This window comes from Pan paniscus, chromosome 14 (assembly GCF_029289425.2).
Source record: "Pan paniscus chromosome 14, NHGRI_mPanPan1-v2.0_pri, whole genome shotgun sequence".
NCBI classification, from domain to species: Eukaryota; Metazoa; Chordata; class Mammalia; order Primates; family Hominidae; genus Pan; species Pan paniscus.
The window spans coordinates 54,179,252-54,203,916 of record NC_073263.2 but is presented as its reverse complement, the minus strand read 5'-3'; the positions used below and the strand labels follow the sequence as shown (position 1 = coordinate 54,203,916).

The 24,665-nt window shown below is 47.8% G+C and overlaps 1 protein-coding gene and 1 long non-coding RNA gene across 3 annotated transcripts in view; one reads left to right on the top strand and one right to left on the bottom strand.

The window, feature by feature from the left end:
- Positions 1-10,730: 10,730 nt before the first annotated feature.
- The window catches only part of LOC129393643 (uncharacterized), a 74,227-nt gene continuing 60,292 nt past the window's right edge, over positions 10,731-24,665 (bottom strand). The window contains exon 3 of the long non-coding RNA XR_010109619.1: positions 10,731-14,261. This is a non-coding gene — a long non-coding RNA (uncharacterized LOC129393643). The remainder of the gene's footprint in view (positions 14,262-24,665) is intronic.
- LOC100983617 (protocadherin-8) lies at positions 15,167-20,232 on the top strand. Of its 2 annotated transcripts, none has more exons than XM_014347441.4 (3): positions 15,167-18,210; positions 18,384-18,591; positions 19,083-20,232. In XM_014347441.4, exons 1-3 carry the CDS (start codon positions 15,580-15,582, stop codon positions 19,454-19,456), a joined length of 3,213 nt encoding a protein of 1,070 aa, XP_014202927.4. In that variant the 5' UTR covers positions 15,167-15,579; the 3' UTR covers positions 19,457-20,232. The 2 variants fall into 2 exon arrangements, with proteins under 2 accessions (XP_014202927.4, XP_034792657.3); XM_034936766.3 differs by having other exon boundaries at positions 15,177-17,919.

Here is a 24,665-nt window from a genome sequence, read left to right as displayed (position 1 = left end):
TCTGGGTTCTAGCTCTCAGTCAGGGTTCATGGAAACAGAACCAAGCAAAGTTGAGTTCCTCCCCCTAATGACTATGGTAGAGCTGGCCCAAGCAAGAGACCCCTGCCTTTTTTGCTTTGAGCCACTGTTGGGTTCTGCTTGCCTTTAACAGAAAGGCTGTCCTCTGAAGGAAGGCAACCCAGGCCCATGTTACCACATTACCACGTGGGAAGGACAAAAAGCAATGCAAACAGAGATGGGTTAAGAGACAGAAGCAGTAAATGTCCATCAACAGATGAATGAATTTTTAAAATGTGGTATATATACACAATGAAATACTATTTAGCCACAAGAGAGAATGCAACTATGTCTTTTGCAGTAACATGGATGGAGCTGGAGGTCATTGACTTAAGTGAAGCAAGCCAGGCACAGAAAGTCAAATATTGCATGTTTTCACACACAAGTAGATGCTAAACTATGTGAACACATGGACTTAGAGAGTGGAATGATAGACAGTAGAGACTCAGGAGGGCGAGGGAGTGGGGAGGTGAATGAAGAGAAATTAGTCAGTGGGTACAATGTGCATTATTCAGGTGATGGATACCTAAAAGCACTGACTTGACCACTACACAATCTATGCATGTAACAAAATTAACATATACCTCATAAATGTGCACAAATATAATTAATTAATTTTTTAAAAAATGTTTTAAGAGGCAGAGAGAAAGAGAGGTGTAAGAGAGAGACCTGGAGAAAGCTTTAAGGTAGGTATACAATTTTGTTTAAAAATCCAGGTGTGAAAAAAAATTCATCACTTTATTTTCTTTACTAAATCCAACTGTAAGCCACCATCCTTCTGAGGTAGTCAGAAATTCATTGCAGTGAGTATTGGGGCTCCCTCTCCAGATTCAAGCAAAAGTCCCAGGGGCTTCTGCAGTGACACCCCCCACCCCCATCATGAGTCACGGCAGGTACACCGGGACACCATATGGTCTCTTCAGGTAAGGCTGGGAGACCCAGAATGCAAGACTCCCTAGAAGCACCACCCCTTCCCAGGCCTTGCCCCTCCCCAGGGCATGGCACTCCTGTTTCTTTCCCAACAAAGGGAAAACTCATAGTACACCCTCATCCACACTCCCAGAAGCATACTCCTTTCTCTCCTGCCCCTCTGGCTCTTCAAGCAGCTTCTACTCTATGTCCAGTGAAAATTATATAATTAAGGACTACCTTTTGGAATGGAAGGTGGTAAGAAAAAATGTAAAACTTAATATTTTATAGATAGGCAAGTAGATAGATGTCCGTCTATAAATCTAGATACAAAGAATTAAAATCTGTCTATCTCCCCTACCCTGTAGCCTATTTGCATGTCTCTATGGATTCCTGTAAATCTTGACCCCAAGATGGATTTCCTCCTGAAAGGGGCTGTTGGTGAATGGAATGATTAGGTTTGGAAAAGAGGCAGTCATCTTGAGCGCCCCCTGGAGGCATGTCTCCAAGTAGCCTGTACTTGCTCTGATAACCACACCTAAATTTAAGCCTATCCTGAAACAATCATGTATGTGGAGGTCCTTGTTGCCAGTGGAAATTGGTGTTTGCCAAGTGTGGGAAACAATCAGGCACCATTGATGAATGGAGTTGGACTGGGGCCTGTAGAGGGTTCCTCAGGGTGGGCTAAGCGAGTTAATATTCAGCCCAGATGCACCAGTAATGTACTTATTGTTAAAATACTCAAGTACAGCTACAGTACGTGGTGTAAATCACTAGTACTACCCTAGCCTCTCCCCTAGTTATCTCCTCAGCTTCCCACAATCCAGAAATTAAAGGGTTAATGCATGGCTCAGTGGGAAGCCTGCAGATCTTGCCCCAAGGCTAAGATCAGTGTCCATTCTAATTGGTCAATGTCCATGACACACCAGTTGTTGAATATCTTGAAATCACTCCAGATGAGATGTTTTAAATGGTGAAGAATATAAGATAAGGTGAGTCTTCACTTCAGGGGTCACCAGGCACTGATGTGCAGGCTGTTCACTGCACAAGTTCCCCTGACTGGGGAGTCAGTGGGTTCCAGCCTGTGCTCTGTTTGCCAAGCCACGTGCCCTGGTGTGGGACTGCATCTACCCAGAGGAAAGAAGACTTTCTCTGATGTGTGTAGAGGTGCCATGTGTTCTAGCAGCTGGCTCACTTCAGAAGCTCTTTCAAGCTTCCAGGCCTGGGTGGAAGAGGGCCTGACCTAGGATGGGGGCCATAGGCTGGGAAGTCAGAAATAGCTGCAAGAAACATTTGGAAGCATCATACAACCCTAAAAAGAACTGATAGGTTCAGGTGCAGTGGCTCATGCCTGCAATCCCAGCACTTTGGAAGACTGAGGGGGGCGGATCACTTGAGGTCAGAAGTTCAAGACCAACATGGTGAAATCCCATATCTACTAAAAATACAAAAATTAGCTGGGCGTGGTGGCGCACACCCATAGTCCCAGCTACTCAGGAGGCTGAGGCAGGAGAATCGCTTGAACCCGGGAGGCGGAGGTTGCAGTGAGCTGAGATCACTGGACTCCAGCCTGGGTGATAGAGTGAGACTCTGTCTCAAGCAAAAACAAAAACAAAACAAAACTGATGGTTAGAAGAGATGAGGGAGAGTGAAAATGTAAACCTACTTCCTATCTGAAGTATTGAAAGACTCTGTGCTGGTGACAGAAAGAGAGATCAGAAAAAAATTATCAGTTGGAGAAATGATGTGATGAATTTTGTTTGCTGCCTACTGGGTGGGAAATTATAGCTAAGTATACAAACAAGATGCCCAAGTAAAACAGAGTGGGAGTGCAGGCAAGTGGTCAGGGCTCCAGATGGAGAAGCTGGAGTTCTGCACATTGCAAACCTTGAGGGGCCTCTGAGAGGAGACAGAGGACCCAAAGAGCCCTTGAGAGTAAGAAGGTGGTGAAATAGGGTGCAGCTTCTTATAATGGAAAGCACTTGGGTTTTTGCACCATTAGAATTGGATTTAAGTCTGTCCTTGCTACTAACCAGCTGAGAGCCCTTGAAGACATTAACTTCTCTGAGCCTTGGTTTCTTTGAAACTTATCATAATAAGACCTACTTTACAGAGCTGCTAAGAGAATTAAATTAAATATGTGAACTGCCTAGCAGAATGTGTGGCTAAAAGCAAGTACTCAACACCCATTGCCATCATTAGAAGTATTATTGCTATTATTATCAGCAGAGGGCTGCATCTTAAAAAGCCTTGGTGAGCACCTACAGAGCAGGATAGGCGCGCCTGCAGAGCCAGTCAGGACAGATTAAAGGGATGTATCAGTGGCAAACTTCCCAAGATCTGTCCTAGGATTACGCCCCTTTCTCCTAGAGACAGAATTTAATATATGAATGTGATTTTGATAAATGACATGTAATATGAACTTATCTGTGAATGAACTAGAACCACCTTCAAGCTGGGTTTGGCAACAGGAGAGATGAAGGCTGGGAAGCAGTGATGCCATAACCATAAAGGCCCTTGATGAAGAAGAAAGATTCAGCAAAGGCCTAAAGGCTTAAGCTGCCTTGGCCAGCTGGAGTCAAGCAGGGGTGGCTGGGAGGAAGCCAGCCCTGTCTTAGGGAGCCAAAGTCAGTCTGGAGGCTCTCAGGGAAGAAGGATCAAATGTTTCCAGTTATGGAACCAGGAGAAGGCCGAACAGTCCAGATGTCACCCCGTCTGCATCTGTAGCATCAGGACTTCCTAGTAGTGCTGTCCAAGACCTGACCAGCCTTGAGATGCCCGTATTGAGTTGAATCTTTGACACTGCCCTGCCCCCATGGCCTGACTCACATTTACTAAAGTCAACCAAAAGGAGTCTTCAGCATGTGTGCAGGGCAGGGAGTCAATATATGTGCCGCTGATACAACTGAGGGAGATGTTATTTCAGAAGAGCTCTAAGGCCAAGACAGTCGGGTCTTTTCACTTCTTCATTCATTCAATATATCCAACACATATTTATTGGTGACTTCTTAATGCCACGCACTGAGCATGAAGCAGTGAAAACCTCCTGTCTAACCAATATCCAGCCTCTAGCCCCTCCTATCCCCAGCTAAACAGAGTGCTACCTTTCTTCCCTTTAGCACTGTTCCCCACCCCATGGTTCAAGGGCATCAAAACTTTCTGATTGACTTCAGCCCTAGTCCCCAACTTGCCTTTCAGCAGCTACCCCAAGCCACTTCCTTTCCTGTGTCATCTCTCTCCCACACTTGTCTCTGCGCAACTGGCTTAATGTCTCTTTAGTTTAAGCATCTCCATCAGCACTATGGCCTAATATATATAATGCCTTACAGTTCATAAAAGACCTGCATTCTTTATATCACAGAACCCTCACCTCTACTCTGAGATAGGTAGGGTAAGAATTATCCATTTCATTTAACCAACTTAGAGTGGATGAGGAGACTAGGATGGTACCCTGTGCCTCCTCCAATTCTCTAAATTCTGTATTAAAATATTGTTTTATGTATTGCTTATACCTGCCTACTTCCAAAGATAAATGAATACTATATTCATCTCTAATGGGATACTTTAGTCCCCAGCTCTTTTGGATACTGGTGGTTATAACTGAACTTTGAGGGTACACAGTAGCAATTATTCTTACCCTATGCATACTCGCAAGTCCAATACTTGGCCAGAAACAGCCCCTTCCTTCTCCCAAGGAACTCACCGCACTATCGCCTCTCCTTCTCAAATAAGTTCCTAGAATCTGATCTCCTTTCCCGGGCAGATCTCTATCTATAACTAACTACCTTACACTAAAGTTGGGCAACGTGACTGACACTGTGAAGACAGTGTGACTGTCTTCCCCACTGACCAACACACCCTAGAGGGCAAGAGCTTATACCCCAGTGCCTAGTACTGTGAATTACACACACAATAATGAATTAAATTCTTCTGGTTCAATTCTTCCTAAATACCATTCATGATCCCTTCTGCAAAGATTGCCCTGCAAAAAATATTTGTTCTTCAGCCTTCCCAAAGTGTTAATATTCATATTTACATTGCTCTCAGTATTTGTTTAGTTGTCCTAAGCACTTCTGTCCTAAGTACTTTTGCTTAAACAGGTGATTTAACCAAACTCTAAAGCACTCAGCATGCCTAGTTCCACATTCTGAAAGTTGCTCAGTAAAAGGTTTTTGATCTTGGTGGTAGGTTGATGGTGGTAAAAGTAAAAGCCATTAGGACTGTAATTAATGAAGATGGTTTATGCAAGTTTTCCCCAAGCGCAAGTGAGAGGACATGTAATCCCATTACCGATACTTGATCTTTCACTCTCGGGAGATTTCCCCACTAATTAGTCAGAAACTGTAATTTACCCTATACTTGAAGGAATGTGTCACATGAGGACACTTCTGATTTATTTCTGACCTTCTCTGAATTTAGAGGCACATATGCCGTTGACCAGCATTCCTCCCAATTGCCATTTTCCTGCCACCACAAAAAAAAAAAAAAAAAAAAAAAAAAAAAAAGAAGAAGAAGAAAAGAAAAAAAGGTAAGGATTTGTCTAAGACCTGAGAAGGGAAAGCAAGCTCAGAATACATGTCCTAGCACTCCACTTTTCTAAAGGTTTTGTCCAACTGTCCTGCTCTGTTTTCTCAAGCCTTCCCTCTACTGACCAATGAGCTTTCTTCTACATTTTCAGGACTTTGAAATGTACAAAGAAATGTAAGCAGAAGTGGTGTCTGTCATACCTGGGTGGAAACTTTAAAAGCTAATCCACAGCTTGTTCCATACCCTCTCCCTTCTGCCACAGCAAGGAGAAAGTTCCAGATGGTGGCTGGTCAATAAGCCTGGGTCCCCAAGTGAGAACAGCATGTAACACATCCCCCAGCCAATTCATGATGGACATGGAGAGTAAGAAAGAAAGAAACTTTGCTGTTTGAAGACACTAAGACTTGGGGGTTGTTTGTTACTGAAGCATAACTTAGCCCATCCTGATGGATATAATCATCCTATGTTATGGAAACCCTATCTCAGACTTAAACAAGTTATGTTTTGCTATTGCCCCCTACATTTTCTCCTAGAAGCCTACCTTCACAGTTGACCTCAGTGGGCAGCCTTTCCGGTCCTTATAGATTTCATGGCACCTTATTCCTAGAATTCCCTCTCCAAAATAATCTAGTCACAACATTCCACTCCTGGGGAAAGCCACTCCATTCCTCCTTTTCCAAAAGTCCAGCAAAAGCCTCCACTGGGGTTTGATGGAAAGGTGTGTAATCTATCACACATCCTATATTGTTCCCTTTTTCCAGCTCCCAGCCCTGAAGGATGCAGGGTCCGGCAGGGCCCCCTGGCCACTGAGGGAACAGGAGTCACCCAGTCGCCGTGTTCTGACAGCTTGTCACATTATTTTTCCCTGTGGGGGCTCTGCTCCCTCCATCTAACCTTCTTCTCTGTCCCCTTAGACCAGAGGCCTCTATACAAGGCCCCCGAGGCAAAGCAAAGCAAGATTGATGCCCTACGAACGGCCATGCCCGGGAGGGCTCGCGGTTCAATGCATAGAGCAGCCCATTCTTCCCCATTTCAGGTTCCCACACTGGACACCAAAGCGGGAGCTCAGAGCCAGGGCAGCAAGAATTCAACCTTTGTTCATCCTCCGAACACAAATGATCCACCACATTCCCCAATCTCTCCAACACAGGCCCTTGCACCTCGCCTACTCAAAATCTTTCTGAAGGTGTCCCAGGCCCTTTGGACAGAGGAGCTGGAATCAAAAGGTGATTCAAAAAGTTTAATTGTAGCATGAAAAAAAAACCCACTCATTTAAATACTGGCCAAGGAGAAACCCATCTCCCATTCCCACACCCACCAATGTGCCTTCCTCCCCACTTGCCCCATTAAAGCAAGTGGTGCTTGAGGGCTATAGGCTGGGTAATTCTGCTACAAAATCATAAATTAGCATGAATACCAATGGTTTACTTGCATCCCCAGTCTCCTGAACGTGCAGGTAAAAGCCTCCTAAAGGCTCAGACCTAAGAGCAGGGCTCTGGGACTTCCAGGGGCTGTCAGGCAATACATATAAAAATGATTTCATCTAAATTCCCTGAGAGGTTTCATAGACCAAAGCACCTCTGAAGGACAAAGAGACAACTGTAAAATTACCTGAAAATAAATGCTTCTAAAGCGGTTGGAAGGAATCCAGGGTAAGGGAAATTCGAGGGCCAATAACTAATCCATCAGCTCTTTTTTTTTTAATCCCACATCTGGATTTTTTTTTCCAAGGTCATAGCCTGTCACCATGCAGTTTATCAGCTGTCACTCCATCTCAATTCTGGGTGACGTGAGATCAATGGTGTAAAACTGCTCTCAGATCTATAGAGAAATTTATAACATCAGGCTCCACCGTGTCCTGGCTGGTCCTGGGTCCCAGGGTTCTGAGGCAGAGGCTGCCATGAAGACTTCATTTCCATTTCAAAAGTGGATTGTGACCCACTTAAAGCAAGTGAGTTCAAGCTGTCAGATGCAAAGGAAGACCTAAGTCAGAAGTCTTCTGCACTTACAGAACAATGCTTTGAGGAGGAAGAAAAAAGACTAGCCAATGATTAAAATTCTCTCTGCCTAGAAAAGGCTCTAGCGACCTGCCTTAATTTCTTTTAAGTCATGTGGGATTTATTAATAACAAAACCCTAAATTTGTAGCAACATATTTTAGGCTCTGAGATCAATTAATCCATCCAGTTTATGTAACTATACAACTCCTGCATGTAGTTTAGGCACAGATTTGTGGTTCTTCACTGAAGGTTTACTTCATTACCCACAACCTCTTTTTCCCCCATGAGCTCTGTAATCTCTTCTAATTCTGCCTCAAAGTGCCCAAGCACCAAAAACAAGGTCGTAGGAACCCAGGCCACATCCCATATCCCAAACCCTCCAGCCAAAAGGCTCCAGGGAAATTTTTAATTTCTTCCTCTCACACACTGAATCCTTGGGGTGTTAAGGGAAACACCCCTGGGCCATGGACAGCTGGAGAACATCCCACTTCCACCCCACCATCATTTGTCATGGACAGACGTCCAACAGAAGATACACTGAGGTGCCACTAGATTTGCTTGTGGTTGAATCCAGAGAAGCCTCAACTTGTTGAGAAAAAGTAAATCCTCTCTCCCACCACTGTCCACCTGCATTCTTCTTGGAACTAAACTCAAGAGGAGGCTCCCAGGAGGAACTGCATTCTCCAGAGGGCTGGTGATGGCTGGAAAACACCAACCAGCAACTCCTACACCGTTTGCTTCAGCTCCTGGTTGGAGGGAGATGGGACTCATAGTAGGAAACACAGTCCTCAGGCTCAGCCCATAGACGAACAAGTGTCATCAGAGTGTGCTCCTCTCTCCCCTGAGTCTCTTGGGATTTGGCCTTACCAGTCACTCACTACTCTTCCCTAAATAGTTACTTGAGAGAATTACCCTTGACTTTCCTTCCAGGTCAAATTTCCACCAGCGCAGGCTTCTTTCTCCACTTCCCTTTCCCTGCACCTGATTTTCTTTCACTTTACTCTGGTGAGCCTATTTATGTCAAGGTGACATCCTTCAACACTCTCCATTGCCTTAAGAGTAAAACCCAAATGCCTTAACAGGATACACAAAGCACCCACCTGCTCATCCTGGCTTTCATCACCTCTCTGTACTCACTAGGTCCTTTCATAGAGCCTTACACCCCAGCCCTGAGACCTTTGTTTCACTTGCTATTTGTCCTGCAAGGAATGCTTTTTTCATCTCCACCCCTACCTTCTCCCTTTCTACTCCTAGCTAATTTCTATTCATCCTTCAAAACTCAACTCAAATGTCACCCAAAAGCTTTCCCTGAGTATTCCCATTTCCCAGCACAACTTGGCCTCCCTCCTCTGGGCTCATACAGTCAGGCAGAGCATACCTGTACCGTTCTTAGGCCCCGTGCCACATGTCCAGATATTCCTCTTCCTCAAGAAGCCACCTGTGATCAGCAGCAGTGTGGGCCTTCCTCACAGCACTTCTCACACACATTTGCTGTCTGATTACTCTTCTGTCTCCTCATCCTCAGGGTTGGCAGGATCTAACTTTTTATTTCAGAACAGTTTTACATTTATAGAAAAATTGTAGCGCTAGTCCAGAGAGTTCCCATAACCCCACATCCCTTGTCATTAACATCTTACTCTGGTACTTTTGTTACAATTAATAGCTAATATTGTTATTATCTAAAGCCCACATTTTATTCAGATTTCCTTGGTTATTCTCTGATGTCCTTTTTCTGTGCCACAATACCACATTACATTTAGTCATCATGTCTCTTTAAGCTCTTGCTGTGACAGTTTCTCAGATTTTCATTGTTTTTGACTATTTTGACAGTTTTGAGGCATACTGGTCAGTTTTTGCAGAATATCATCCTTCAGTTTAGTTTTATCTGACGTTTTTCTCATTATGAGACTGAAGTTCTGTGGTCTTGAGGAAGATCACAGAGATAAAGTGCCATTTTCATCACACCACACCTAGGGTGCATACTGTCAACATGACCTATCACTGTTGATGTTGACCTTGAGGACCTGACCAAGGGAGTGTTTGACAGCTTTCTCCATGTAAAGTTACTCTTTTTCTCTCCACTCCATACTGTATTCTTTGGAAGAAAGTCACAATCCACGTAGTCCATACTTAGAGAGTGGGAAATTATGATCCACTTTTTTGTGGGCAGAGAATCTACTACATAAGTTCTTCAACAGTCTTCCTTGTGGTAGAATTGTCTCTTCTTTCCTATTTATTTATTTGATCATTTATTTGTATCAGTATGGATACTTTATTTTTTAATCTGTTTCCACAGCATTTATCACAAAGTCTAGAACTTAGTAAGTTCTCAATAATATTGGTTGAGAGAATGAAGGTGTTACAGACTGACCTCTGAAAACTCATAAGTTAAAGGCCTAACTCCTAGGACAACAGACTCTGACTGTATTTGGAGACTGAGCCTTTAATCAGATAATTAAGATTAAATGAGATCATAAGGGTGGGCTCTAATCCAGTATGACTGGTGTCCCTTTAAGAAGAGGAAGAGATACCAGGGAGCTCAGCACACAGGGAAAAGGCCATATGAGGACACAGAGAGAAGGCGGCCATCTGCAAGCCAAGGAGAGAGGTCTCAGGAGAAATCAACCCTGTTGGCACCTTGATCTTGTACTTCGTGCCTCCAGAATTGTGAGAAAATAAATTTTTGTTGTTTAAATCACCCAGTATATGGCATTTTGTTATGGCAGCTCTAGCAGAGTAATAGAGGGGTCAAACACTTTTTGTACCTTGGCTCAGTATAAGTCAGCAGGAGGTCACCTGCTGCTCCTAGGCATTCCACTATCCAGGCATTCCACTGTCCAGGAGGGAAAGTCCCTTGAAATATTCTGCTCCTCCAGAATTATGGGCTCCTGTCCATTAAATATCTGTATCTGTAGGTGGTTTCAGTCAGAATACATGGCTTTTATAGAAATGAGTAGGAAAAAACTCTACTGAGAACTCCTTTTTGTCAACATCTGATCTCAACTAGCAAGTAAGGTACCAAAAGGTTTTGAAATGACATGAGGGCACAAAAATTGGTGGAACCCTCAGGTGACCATTGTCTCTTTCCTCTGGGATCTATATACCTACCACAATACCTATTATTTCCAGAGAGGAATGAGGGAATTGGGGAGACAGTTGTCACCAAAGCAAAGAAGCAGACAGGAAATGGGAGAGTTATTTTTCTTTCTGAACAAATCCCTCGCCTATAAAATAAGAGGTTTAGATTACATAGTCTTTGATGTTTCTTCCCTGTGCTTTAAAGGGAAATAAAAAATAACATGTGTTCCTAAGCACCTGATATTATATCATCTTACACAGTCTTCAAAACAACTTTGCAAAGTACTATTATTATACCCATTTTGCCGATAAAGGAACTAAGATACAGACAGGCCGGGCGCCGTGGCTCATGCCTGTAATCCCAGCACTTTGGGAGGCTGAGGCAGGATGATCACTTGAAGTCAGGAGTTCAAGACCAGCCTTGCCAACATGGTGAAACCCCGTCTCTACCAAAAAATACAAAAATTAGCTGGGTATGTGTGGGGGTGCAGGCCTGTAATCCCAGCTACACAGGAGGCTGAGGCATGAGAATCGCTTGAGCCCACGAGGCAGAGTTTGCCGTGAGCGGAGATCACGCCAGGGCACTCCAGCCTGGGCAACAGAGCAAGACTCCATCTCAAAAAACAAACAGAAAACAAAAACAAAAAACAATACAGAGAGAAAATAATTTGCACGGGTCACACAGCCAATCAGTGTAATGATCAGATTTGAACCCAAGCAGGATGATTCCAGATCCTGCAGTCAACAGCTGCGTTCTGCTTCTTATCAGGTAAAGCAGGTCTCCCAGAGTGACACACAGAACACACAAAATGAAGAGTGGCCCAAGATCTGGAAATGATCCAGGGTTTGTGAGCATCTGGCACTGGAATCAATCCAAAATCAATGTTTAAATAACAGTTACCTTCACCCCCAAATTGTCTCATTGTCTGACTGCTGAATTCGAATCAGGGCTATGGAGAATGCTGCTTTGTGGTTTACTATACAGTTTAAAAGTCACCATGCCTGTACTGACAGCCCAACAAATACACACACAGAGAGAGATAACTTTAAAAAAAAAAAAAAAAAAAGAATTTGGAGTGTAGAAAACAGCTTGGTTGCATTTCTAGTGCACCAACCCCAGAAAACCCAGAGGCTTCAGAATTTGATGAGATTTTTGCAAAGTGTGTTTTCACTACAAAAATGAATTAGATGCCCCGAAGAGCTTCTTCTGTTCTTTGCTTGGCCGAGCACTTGCTGCAAACTTCCCTGAGGGGTTTACCCAATGGTGAGCCTGTAGGAGGAAAAACCAGGGCCCTGGGCTTATTTTTAAAGGAAAAAAAAAAAGTAAAAGTTTAAAAAATAACCCCTCTTCATTCATCCTTAGAATTACACTTTCCAGTGAAGTCTAGTACCCTTTCCTGGTAGATATAATCCTAATTAAAAATAAATTACATGCTGTATAGAACTTGAAATGGACAAGATAATCCTATTACATATGAGAATATATCCTGATTTTCTTTCCCGCTAAACTGTGGGAGATATCAGATCAGTCTGAGCCCCCCATTGTCGCCTCTTTGAAAACTTTCCTGGAGCCCTAATCCATCACGTGACGCCCATGTCAATCTTGGTGTTTGCACGCGAGTTTCACAATGCCGGCATTAGGCTCGGTAACAGAAACCCAGCTTTGCGGAGCCCGCAACATTTGCATTCCGAGAAAACGCCGGCCATTGTGGAGCTGTGTTTGTTCTCAAGATTGCGAGACAGTTGCCGGCGAAGTTGCTAAAACCGAGAGAAAGGGGCTCCTTTGAGCCTGCCCAGACCTTTTGGTATGATAACAAGGCGATTCGAGCGGATTTTGTGAGGCCTGATCAGCACCCGGGCGGGCGAGCTCCCCTCCCTTTCCCCTACTCCTCTCCAGCGCCACCTCCCCGGACATATTTTCCTTCCCGGGGAGTTGCTGCGGACGTTGATGTGCTATTTTAAATCGTATTTCCATAATCGAGCGGCTGTCCGCTGCCGGCCCGGAGCTCACGGTGTTCGCGTGCCTTCACACCTCCACCGCCGGCACGGAAAGACCTGTGCGCGCCGGTGGCGGCTGGAGACTCGCGGCTCCCTTCCCGGGCTCCCCGGCTCCCGGCTCTCAGCCTCCCGGCGCCGCCGCCGTCGTGGCTACTTCCGATCGACGAGGGCCTGGCCGCGGAAAAAACACTTTAGACCTGCTACCAGCCACCCTACACCCCTCCTCCCGCCTCCTGTCTTTTGCCTGCCCCTACTCCCCTTTCGTTTTCCCACTTTCAAGCACGCCTTGGTTTATTTCAGCCTTGAGAATGAGCATGCTGACGCGGAAGCACTTTGAGTAGAAATTGCAAGTAGTTCCGAATCTCTGGCCAAGCGAAAAACCCAAACTTAGCGCGTGGCGGGGCTCCCGAGTCCAGCCCAGAACTGCGGGGTGCAGGTGCGCAGGGGGCGCTGGCGCGAGGTCCGGGTCCCAGCCATTCGCGGCCGGGCTGTGCTCGCGGAAACCGCTGAAATCCCTTCCTTTGGGACTCCGGCCCCATTTCCATCCACTTTCCCCACCTTCCGGGTCCTCCGCCCGGCAGCAGCAGCGCCAGGCGGGCCTGACCTTGCCCTGGGTACGCCAGCGGAAGCGCTGAGGCCGCTGTCCACCAGCCAAGTTCTGAACCTGTTCCCGTCTGGGTCTCCGGGGGAAGAGGGGTGAGGAGAGATGACGTTAGCCTAGGGGCGCTAAAGGTCACCAGCCAGCCCCAGGTTGGGGTGGGAGTGTTGCGGGGCTCGGAAGGAAAATAGAAAGTTCCTTCGACTGCGTGTACCCCCCAAGGAATATCTCCTGGGCGGGGACGGTGGGAGGGCTACATACTAAATCGCACTTGGGAGATGGAAGACAGCGGAAGAAAGGGCTGCGATTTGGGCTCCTGTAGGGGGCGCTCCTCCTTCTACGTCCCCGCACGGCTGCAGATGCCTGGCCTTACTGCTTTTAGCATTCCCAAGACTACAAAGTGGAAGAGGTGGAGAAGGGAACCCAGAGACACACCGCTCTGAGGAAGTCTCCAGCCACTCATCATCCCCCTCCCCAGTCTTATAAGAGCTTGTATTTATGGATGGCTGGAGCTGCATGTTCCGCTCTCTGACAGTTGGAAGCACCTCTCATCCCTGCCACCCAGCTCCCTGCTTGGTCCCCCTACTCCAAGGAAACTCCTGACCCTCTTCTGAAAAAAAACCCAAAACACACTCCCTCGAGTTTGAGGGAAAGGAAAACATGGATAGGACGCTGACAGCAGGACCAAAATCGGGATTCTGAAGAATGTTTACTGAATTCAATCTGCTTACCAAACCTATCGCCTAAAAAGAAAAATTTCTTCCAGTGAGTGGCTTTTGTTTTTTACCTTTCCTCCTTCGTGTGTATTTGCATAGCCTGCTCAATAAAGCCCTTCAGTAAGAATCATTAAGAATCCGTCTTGTTGCAGATCCGAGCTCCATCTCCCTGGCCGTCAGGGATGGGAGGGGGCTATCTGTGGGGCAGCGCAGCGCCCGGCCAGCCCCAGGATCCGCCCAGCCCAGATTTTGGCAGTGCCGAAGCTCCACACTTTCCTAGGCAGATGGTTAAGTTCCCCCCACGTTCCTGCCAGGTTTCAATGTCACGCTGTGATTTTGTTCTTCTGGAACCGGACGAGTGTTGCTTCCCAGAGTGGCCCTATTAGAACAGAAAGAAAATCCTCTAAATAGGCGGAACAAGGCATCAGGAGGAAAAAGTTCTCTAAATGCACTTTAATACGAGCCGGGTGTTGTGTGGAATTCAGCGCCCATCACCGTTTAGCCGGAGAGTTATGGCAGTGATTGGGGATGAATAGAGGAACATAATGGATACATGTGGCGTTTGCTCATTATATTCAAGTTAGTCCAACTCCGCTGTGGAAACTGTTCAACTTTCTCTCCCCTTAGCTTGTCACAGTGAAATAATACAGACATTGGGGCCTCCAATGGGATCGCCTGCCACACCATTCTATTTCCACTGCTAACGAGGGCTTCATAAGCCTTTGATACAGTCTGATCTTTGAAACCTTTCCAAATCTCCTCAAGCTTATGCTAAATCCTATTTGGAACTTTTTTTTTCCTTGCCTGCTAGCGCCCATGGCTTAAGAAGGCCATTTGGACAGTGACGTGCATACTAACATATCGCGGGGCTCTTTTCTGAAAGGGAAGTGGCAGCTCTGATCACCGGGGCTCACACGAGCAAAACACAATTGCGTACACAAATTTGAATAAAATCAATTTTCCCTTATCCTTCAGGCTTCTTAATCGAGAGGCTATTCCAGGCACCGTAGCTAGGAGAGAAGGAAAGCAGAGCCTCATTCAGCAGAGCAAGTCTGTGGGTAGGGGGCTGCAAGGGTTTGGAAGCCTCAGAGGTGCAAAATGCAGAGTGTGTGTGTTGGCAGGGGCTGGGGGAAGGCGGAATCAGAAGCCACTGAGGTGAAACCCCAGCGTGTTCGCACTTAGTTCTAGCCGCGGCACGGAGGGAGGCAGGCGACAATTAACAAAACCATCCGCTCCTTTTACTCCTGGAGCCCTGTGCCAACTCCTCTACATGCAGGGTGCTGACAAGAAAAGGGGGAAAAAGCAAAAGGAGTTAAACAAAAGAAAGATTCCCTAATTTTCCTTTCTTGTTTTCCCCTCTAAGCCTTTCCACATTAAAGGGATTGTCAGAGGCAGGCGGAGGAGCGACGCGAGGGGGAGGCGGCCATTGGCTGCCCGGCTCGGGTGATTAGCATATCGGCGGCTATAAAGGCAAAGGCGGCGCGAGGCGGCGCAGCTTCTGTAAGAGACGGAGAGGCGCAGAGTGAGGGCGGGTCCGCGCGTCCTCAGAGCCCGCTGGAGGCTCGGAGCTGCTACCCGCAGACTTCTCCCGCACAGGGCTCGCAAAGAGCGTGATTCCGAGAGCCTGAGACTGACGCCCGACCTGGAAACCAGAGAAGACTTCCTTAGCCTTTCGGATCGCACATGAGGCTGGAGGCATGAGTCCTGTGAGGCGTTGGGGCAGCCCCTGCCTTTTCCCCTTGCAGCTCTTCAGCCTCTGCTGGGTGCTCTCAGTGGCCCAGAGCAAAACAGTCCGATACAGCACCTTCGAGGAGGATGCCCCCGGCACGGTCATCGGGACCCTGGCCGAGGACCTGCATATGAAAGTATCGGGTGACACAAGCTTCCGCCTGATGAAGCAATTCAACAGCTCTCTGCTCCGGGTGCGCGAAGGCGACGGGCAGCTGACCGTCGGGGACGCCGGCCTGGACCGCGAGCGGCTGTGTGGCCAGGCCCCGCAGTGCGTGCTGGCCTTCGATGTGGTCAGCTTCTCGCAGGAGCAGTTCCGGCTGGTGCACGTGGAGGTAGAGGTGAGGGACGTCAACGACCACGCGCCGCTCTTCCCCAGGGCCCAGATCCCGGTAGAGGTGTCCGAGGGTGCGGCAGTGGGCACGCGCATCCCCTTGGAGGTGCCGGTGGACGAGGACGTGGGCGCCAACGGGCTGCAGACCGTGCGCCTGGCCGAGCCGCACAGCCCCTTTCGCGTGGAGCTGCAGACGCGAGCGGACGGCGCTCAGTGCGCAGACCTGGTGCTGCTGCAGGAGCTGGACCGCGAGAGCCAGGCCGCCTACAGCCTGGAGCTGGTGGCCCAGGACGGCGGCCGCCCGCCGCGCTCCGCCACGGCTGCCCTCAGCGTGCGCGTCCTGGATGCGAATGACCACAGCCCGGCCTTCCCGCAGGGCGCCGTGGCCGAAGTGGAGCTGGCGGAAGACGCGCCCGTGGGCTCCCTGCTTCTCGACCTGGACGCAGCCGACCCCGACGAGGGACCTAACGGCGACGTGGTGTTCGCTTTTGGCGCCCGCACCCCGCCGGAGGCGCGCCGCCTCTTTCGGCTTGACCCGCGATCAGGCCGCCTCACCCTGGCCGGGCCCGTGGACTACGAGCGTCAGGACACCTACGAGCTGGACGTGCGGGCGCAGGACCGCGGACCCGGGCCCCGCGCTGCCACCTGCAAGGTCATCGTGCGCATCCGAGACGTCAATGACAACGCACCCGACATCGCCATCACCCCGCTGGCCGCCCCAGGCGCGCCGGCAGCCTCACCCTTCGCCGCTGCCGCCGCCGCCGCTGCACTCGGGGGAGCGGACGCTAGCTCGCCGGCGGGAGCCGGGACGCCGGAGGCTGGTGCCACTTCGCTGGTGCCGGAGGGGGCGGCGCGCGAGAGCCTGGTGGCCCTGGTCAGCACCTCGGACAGGGACTCGGGCGCCAACGGGCAAGTGCGCTGCGCCCTCTATGGGCACGAGCACTTCCGGCTGCAGCCGGCCTACGCGGGCAGCTACCTGGTGGTGACCGCGGCGTCGCTGGACCGCGAACGCATCGCCGAGTACAACTTGACGCTGGTGGCCGAGGATCGCGGCGCGCCCCCGCTGCGCACAGTGCGGCCCTACACGGTGCGTGTGGGCGACGAGAACGACAACGCGCCGCTCTTCACGCGGCCGGTCTATGAGGTGTCGGTGCGCGAGAACAACCCGCCAGGCGCCTACCTGGCCACGGTGGCCGCCCGGGACCGGGACCTGGGCCGCAACGGCCAGGTCACCTACCGGCTGCTGGAGGCAGAGGTGGGCCGCGCCGGGGGCGCCGTGTCCACTTATGTCTCGGTGGACCCAGCTACCGGAGCCATCTACGCGCTGCGCAGCTTCGACTATGAGACGCTGCGCCAACTCGACGTTCGCATCCAAGCTAGCGACGGCGGCTCCCCTCAGCTTTCCAGCAGCGCCCTAGTGCAAGTGCGCGTGCTGGACCAGAACGACCATGCGCCAGTCCTGGTGCACCCGGCGCCAGCCAATGGCTCCCTAGAAGTGGCGGTGCCTGGGCGCACCGCAAAGGACACGGTTGTGGCCCGTGTGCAGGCCCGGGATGCAGACGAGGGAGCCAACGGGGAGCTGGCGTTCGAGCTGCAGCAGCAGGAGCCGCGCGAAGCCTTCGCCATCGGCCGCCGCACGGGGGAGATACTGCTCACCGGCGACCTCTCGCAGGAGCCACCCGGCCGCGTGTTCAGGGCGCTCCTGGTCATATCCGACGGCGGCCGTCCCCCGCTCACCACCACCGCAACTGTCAGCTTCGTGGTAACAGCAGGGGGCGGGCGTGGGCCGGCTGCGCCTGCCAGTGCAGGAAGCCCGGAGCGTTCCCGCCCGCCTGGCTCTCGGCTCGGGGTGTCCGGGTCGGCGCTGCAATGGGACACGCCGCTGATCGTCATCATCGTGCTGGCCGGGAGCTGCACGCTGCTGCTGGCCGCCATCATCGCCATCGCCACCACCTGCAACCGCCGCAAGAAGGAGGTGCGCAAAGGGGGGGCCCTCCGGGAAGAGCGGCCCGGGGCGGCGGGCGGCGGAGCCTCGGCTCCCGGCTCCCCGGAGGAGGCCGCCCGGGGAGCCGGGCCCAGGCCCAACATGTTCGACGTGCTCACCTTCCCTGGCACCGGCAAAGCGCCCTTTGGCAGCCCCGCGGCGGACGCGCCTCCGCCTGCGGTCGCCGCGGCCGAAGTGCCGGGCTCAGAGGGCGGCAGCGCCACTGGGGAAAGCGCCTGTCACTTCGAGGGGCAGCAGCGGCTCCGCGGCGCGCACGCCGAGGTGAGGCCTTCCTTCGGCTGGGCGCCCCCCTCCGAGCTCCGCGGACAGGCTGGGGGAAGGGAGACTGGAGGGGTAGGGTGGGTGCATGCAGGTAGACAACCTGTCGCACTTGTTTTTTGTTTGTTTCTTATCCAACCCTCCCCCCACTCCCATTCCCCTATTCCCTGCTGCAGCCCTACGGTGCCTCCCCGGGTTTTGGAAAGGAGCCGGCGCCCCCTGTGGCGGTGTGGAAAGGACACTCATTCAACACCATTTCTGGCAGAGAAGCAGAGAAGTTCAGCGGCAAAGACAGCGGTAAAGGGGACAGTGATTTCAACGACAGCGATTCCGACATCAGCGGGGACGCTCTGAAAAAGGATCTCATCAACCACATGCAGAGTGGTGAGGACTCTTCTTTCCCGCCAAATTCGGCATTCCTCCCTTCCCTCCCCTTCACCACTGTTTGCCTCCTCTCAATCTCGGTTCCCAGCCCCCTTCCCTCTTCCCCACTTTTTCTCACTCCTACAGCTGCGGGTCCGGGCCTGCCTCACACGGTGAATTTCAAAATGCCAAGTCGAGGCAACTCCAGCTCTTGAATAAAACACACCCTCATCCTGTTAGGCAGCAGCATGGGTGATGCTAGCCATTAAAAAGTGGGTTCTGCTTATCAATTTTTTTTTTCACTTCCAGCTGAAGAAGCTGGACCAGCTTTGCATTAAGATGGCTTTACAGGAAGCAATGTGCCTTCGATTCTTGAGACACGGTGTATATCTATGCGCACAGCCTTTCCTTTCAGCTGCCCTGACCCAGGCTGACATGCTGAAGATGGAAGCCTGAGTATGTATAATCTCAGGAATAATCGTCATGCTGTTTCCTTTTCCCTTCCGTATTAGGACTGTGGGCGTGCACCGCTGAGTGTAAGATCCTGGGCCACTCTGACCGCTGCTGGAGCCCATCCTGCAGCGGGCCCAACGCACATCCATCGCCTCACCCACCAGCCCAGATGTCAACCTTCTGTAAGAGCACGTCCCTGCCTCGGGATCCTCTGCGCAGGGACAATTACTACCAGGCCCAGCTGCCCAAGACAGTGGGGCTGCAGAGCGTCTATGAGAAAGTACTGCACAGAGACTATGACAGGACAGTCACTCTGCTCTCCCCTCCCCGTCCAGGGAGGCTCCCAGATCTGCAGGAGATTGGAGTACCCCTCTACCAGTCCCCTCCTGGCAGGTACCTGTCCCCGAAGAAGGGAGCCAATGAAAATGTGTAATCCCATGCTGCATGTCTTCACACATATACAGGTCACTCCGAGAAGCCCCTAAGTTATTGACCGGTTTCAGTGTTGTATATATAAATATGCAAGATGTGCCTTACAATGAAGTTGTTGGAAGCTATTTCCAATCACATTGGTACTGTTTGGTATTTGCAAACAAAAATGTAGTTAATGTAATTTTTATGAAATGTGTGCAGTATTTAATTTTTCTTATGCTATTGACTTTAATTTCAATTGCGGCTTGCCATTTTCTTAGTGTTTTTAACCTGTACATTGTGTAATGTAATGTTTGTATATAATGAAATTTTGTTATATTTTTATATAATAAAAGCTAAAGTGGAAGTTATTGCCAAAGGAACTGTCTGTAAGACAAAAAACAAAACATGTTGGAATTACTTAATTGAAATTTATCTTTCACCTGAAACAACCTAGTGTTTGAGAAATTTTGCCTTGCCAAGTATAACTTGTATATCTTGACTCTGTGGTAGATTTCAAGTTCAATGTTATTTAATTACATTTGGTTTTCTGTAAACCGTGTCACTTATAAGCACAGTAATAAAAGATTTGTCATGTGTTTGAAGAATCTGCTAATTGCTTTTCATGAAGCTGCCTATAGTCAGACATTCACAAATAATTTGAGTATCAGAATGAAACCTTCTTTCAAGTGCTAATTATTTGGGCATTATTAATGTTCATGACAATATTAAACCTGTAGGATTTCAAGTATTGCAAAATGTCACCCAAGTATTAAAAACGTGTGTTGATTTCATAAATTATGTGCATCTCCATATGTATTAGTCTATAAAATCCCTGCTCTCATTTATTCACTAGGTAAATATTCATTGAGCAGCCACCAAAAAGTGAAGAAAGCTAAGTTTGGGTTGTTCATTCACTAATTAAACAAGCATCTGTAGAACTTTTACTAGCTGCTGGTACCTCCTCCTCAAGCTGGAGTTTGAGGTGAAGAAGACGTAGTCCCAAAGAGCCCTCAGCTTATTCGGGGTGTTAGTATCAAAAAGACTAACATCTTAGTCTTTTGGAATATAATAGGTTCCCACTACATTCTGTCCTACTTCCTCTTTCCTTGCCTTCCTCTGGAGCCAGTCTCCAAAGTAACTATCAGCCCTATTCCACTCAAATTTATGGGCAAAATGACATGATGTTTGGGATTCGCTTTAAAATGTTCTAGAAAAAAACACAGGGAGCTATGTGAAACAAGATCGATTTGATAAGATATTGATAATTGTCAATGCTAGCATAGGTGCATGTGAGGTAGGGAAATTTCGCCAGTATCTCTAAATGTTTGTGTTTGAAAATGTACATAATGGAAAGTCTTAAAAAAAGACACTCAAGAGTACTATGCCTATGTCTTATACTCTATGGATTTCATTTGAAATTAAAATGATGATAAGCATAATGAGACCTAACATTTACTGAGCAAGTCTTCTGTGAGCAGAGCTCCTTACCAAGCATTCTGCATGAATTATCTCATTTAATCAGCAAACTACCCCCAGGATATGGGAAGTATCATTAACTCCATTTTGCAATTAAAGAAACCGAGGCACAAGAAGGTTAGATAAAATGCCAAAAATCACACAGCTAATAAGTATCCAGGGTGAGATTCAAACCTAGGTTATTCAGTGCAAAAAATAAAACAAAGTAATGAAACAAGTTGTTTTTGGTTTGCTTTTTTTTTTTACCTGAAAGAAACAAGGAGTTATGTAGAAAAGTCCCAATGCATTGCCTTTGCTGCATGATTACTGTTTAGCCCTTTATATTTGTGAAGTGCCTGTGTTCCTTTATTACTAATTATAGAGTGTGCGGCAGTGTAATGAATAGAGAAGCCCTCAAAGCTGCCTGTTGAAGTCATAATTGAAACCAGTGGTAGCTCCAGGCTGAACATCAGGGTGGGTACACACAAGTGCTTCACCACCCACAGCCCGTGCAAAGTTCAGCCGTTTCTGCAGGCAACGGAGTCGCACATGCGCCTGACAAGCTCAGACCGCCCAGACCGTGGATTCCGAAAGAAAACATTACAGCTCCAGAGCCATGATGGCCAGGCCCTAGGGGAACAGACTCCCAGGTAGACCTACCATTATAAAATCTAAAACTTTATTCTCGAGCCAGCCTCATCAAACGCAAAATAGAAGAATGAATGATCCCACTGCAGTCTAAAAGCATCCAGTCTCTGAATGTGTTTGCTGCTTTTGTCCTTCAAAAGTAAAATAATGTTATTGTCATTATTTTATTTTGTACCGTGCGAATTATTTCGTTACTCCAAAAATTTGGGTTTCAAAACCTCTGACTTACTATCATTTTCTCCCTTAGCAAAATAACCACTATCAGATCTTGTTTTGATTTGAAACTTTAAAAAAATCAAACACACAATTTCAGTCCTCAACATTGTTTGCTTAAACAAAAAAGGTTGGGGTGTTCCTCTATGGGCCAGCAGCAGGAACTCTCCAAGAAACAGGAGCTGTATGTGGGAGGCTTTTCACTTGTCTCCAGAAATGTTTACTCTCAAGCACATTTTTAAGAAAATATATTGCTTTATTTAATTAAGTGAGATAATACATATGCAGAATTCTTGGCACAATTCTTGGCCTGTAGTAAGTTCCCACTACAGTCTATCCTACTTCCTCTTTCGTTGCCTTCTTCTGGAGCCAGTCTCCACAGTACTATCAGCACCGCCCCACCCACTGAGGAAGACAAAGTAGACCCAGGATGCCCAGCCTTGCTCTGACCCTGTTTTGCTGTCTTCACTCCCTCCACTTTCACCAAGTAGTCCAGAGCCTCATGTGTAGCCAACACTTTACAAACAAGCACGGCTAAGGTGAATATCATTGGCAAAATCACAAGCCTTAGAGGTTTGTGATTATATCACAGATACCTCTCTGGAAGTAGAGGCCAACAACCCTTGGACACCTTAGCAGTGAATACTGGGACATGAGAAAGCCCGTGGGGAAGACAGAGGTCACCTCAGGAGAGAAAGCTAAAGCCAGGCTTTACCTGTTTCACATTTTTGTCTCTGGCCCCATTGACTTGGATGTTCTACACGTCTTCCTATAATAAAATATCTATAAGGAAACCACTTTAGAAAGTTAAACTGTTAGTGGTTTCAACATCTATTGAAAAATGCATTCTGAAATAGAGCAAAAACAGGAATCATGTCTCTAAATACAAATATATATATATATATATATATATATACACACACACACACACACATACATACAGAGAGAAAAATATATATTTATAATCAGGATGAGTTCCATGCCATAATGAGCTAAATATCTGGCTTATTTCACTTGGCAAATATAAACTTTTAACATCTAAAAATTCCATTTTAGAAGACAAGCATATTCACTTTACTACTGAATATCCAATAATAGGATAATTGGAATGCTGTAAGCTCTGAAAGCAAACTGAAGCAAAGAAATACAATACTTGATGGGGCACTGTGCTCTGCAACAACTCAGAAGAGCTTTGAAATGCTGTCTTGGTTTTCAACAGCTATGCAATAACTCAAAAGGGTGTTTATTATTCCCTTTCTTCAGGGAGAGACAATCTGCAATGGAATTCACCAACAGGTTCAAAGTCAACTAATAAGTGAACAGCAGGTAGAAAGAGACACCAGGCTATTTTAAAAGCCATCACTTAAACCACCAGATTAAATGTGCAGGGGGGAAATCATTCATTATCAGAGTCAGGATTTGTTCCCACAAAATCTGTTTAAAGAATTTCAAACATGTCAAACTGAAGCCTGCATAGTTCAATATGGAATTAGGAAAATTCCATTTGCCAACCCAGTGTGACACTTTGCTATATCACAGACACCTCCAACTCAGGATGCCCAAATGAAAAGCAACTTCTCTTCTGTGCCATCACTATGGCCAAAACTACTCCTCTGGCAATTGTTTTAAACTCAATAAATGGGACTGCAAATTTTAGACAAAACTAGAAATGCAAAAGTCATTTTAAGACTCTACCCTATTTCTTACCCCTCAATGATCCAATCACTCATCAAGATCTATTGTCTACATTCCAAATATTGTTTAATTGTCCCTTCACTTCATTGTAGCAGATATGATGCTCTGTCCATGTTCCCATTGCTGACATCTGAGTCTACCTCAACTGCAGTGGACAGTTCCAGTTGCACTATGGCAGTTTCCTTCTCAAGCACCCATCTCTGCTGCTGCAGACTTGCTGAGCGCTTGCGGCCCCACCTGAAAGTTATTCAACCTCTGCACAGAGCAGCCTGGAAGTACTAAGATCTGCAGAAGCAACCCTCAACCAATGAGCGATAGGAGTTAGTGGTTAAATATCCCAGCTCTCCCATCTCTCAAAGGAATCACTTTGAGCTGTGATTTGCACAGTTCCCACGAGCGTCCCCAGGAAACATAAGCCTCAGTTGCCCACAGCAGCAGCCCACCCAGTAACACCTCCTTTATTGGCTTTCCTGCCTTTCCCTGCTCACTTTCCTCACTGCCTCGCTTGTGCTTCCTGGGATCACTTTCCAAATAAACTACCTGCACCCAAGTCCTTGTTTCAGTGTCTGGGTATAGGAGGACGGTCCAAGTTAGGATGGCTGCATAATAATAGGAATAAGGGTTTTCTTTCTTTTTTTTTTTTTTAAGAGAATACTGTGTTCCGCCAGGCACGGTGGCTCACGCCTGTAATCCCAGCACTTTGGGAGGCCAAGGCGGGTGGATCATGAGGTCAGGAGTTCGAGACCAGCCTGGCCAAGATAGTGAAACCCTGTATCTACTAAAAATACAAAAATTAGCCAGGCAAGGTGGCGCATGCCTGTAGTCTAAGCTACTTGGGAGGCTGAGGCAGGAGAATCACTTGAACCCGGGAGGCGGAGGTTGCAGTGAGCCGAGATTGTGCCATTGCACTCCAGCCTGGGCGACAAGAGTGAAACTCCATCTAAAAAAAAAACCAGAGAATACATGTTCCAAAACTTCACCAAGCACTTTATGGGTATTATCTAATACCCCCAACTGTACATTAAACCATCTTATATATGGAAAAAACAAGGCTTAGAGAGGTAAGGTAAATTGCCACAGGTCACACAGCTAATGTTAGATGGAGTTAGAATTAAAATCAAGATCTGAAACAGACTAAATCATACCACTGTATTCAACTTTCATTGCTTCTTTTTTGGGTTCTAGCATAAATCTTCTATCTGCTGTCTCTGTGTCCA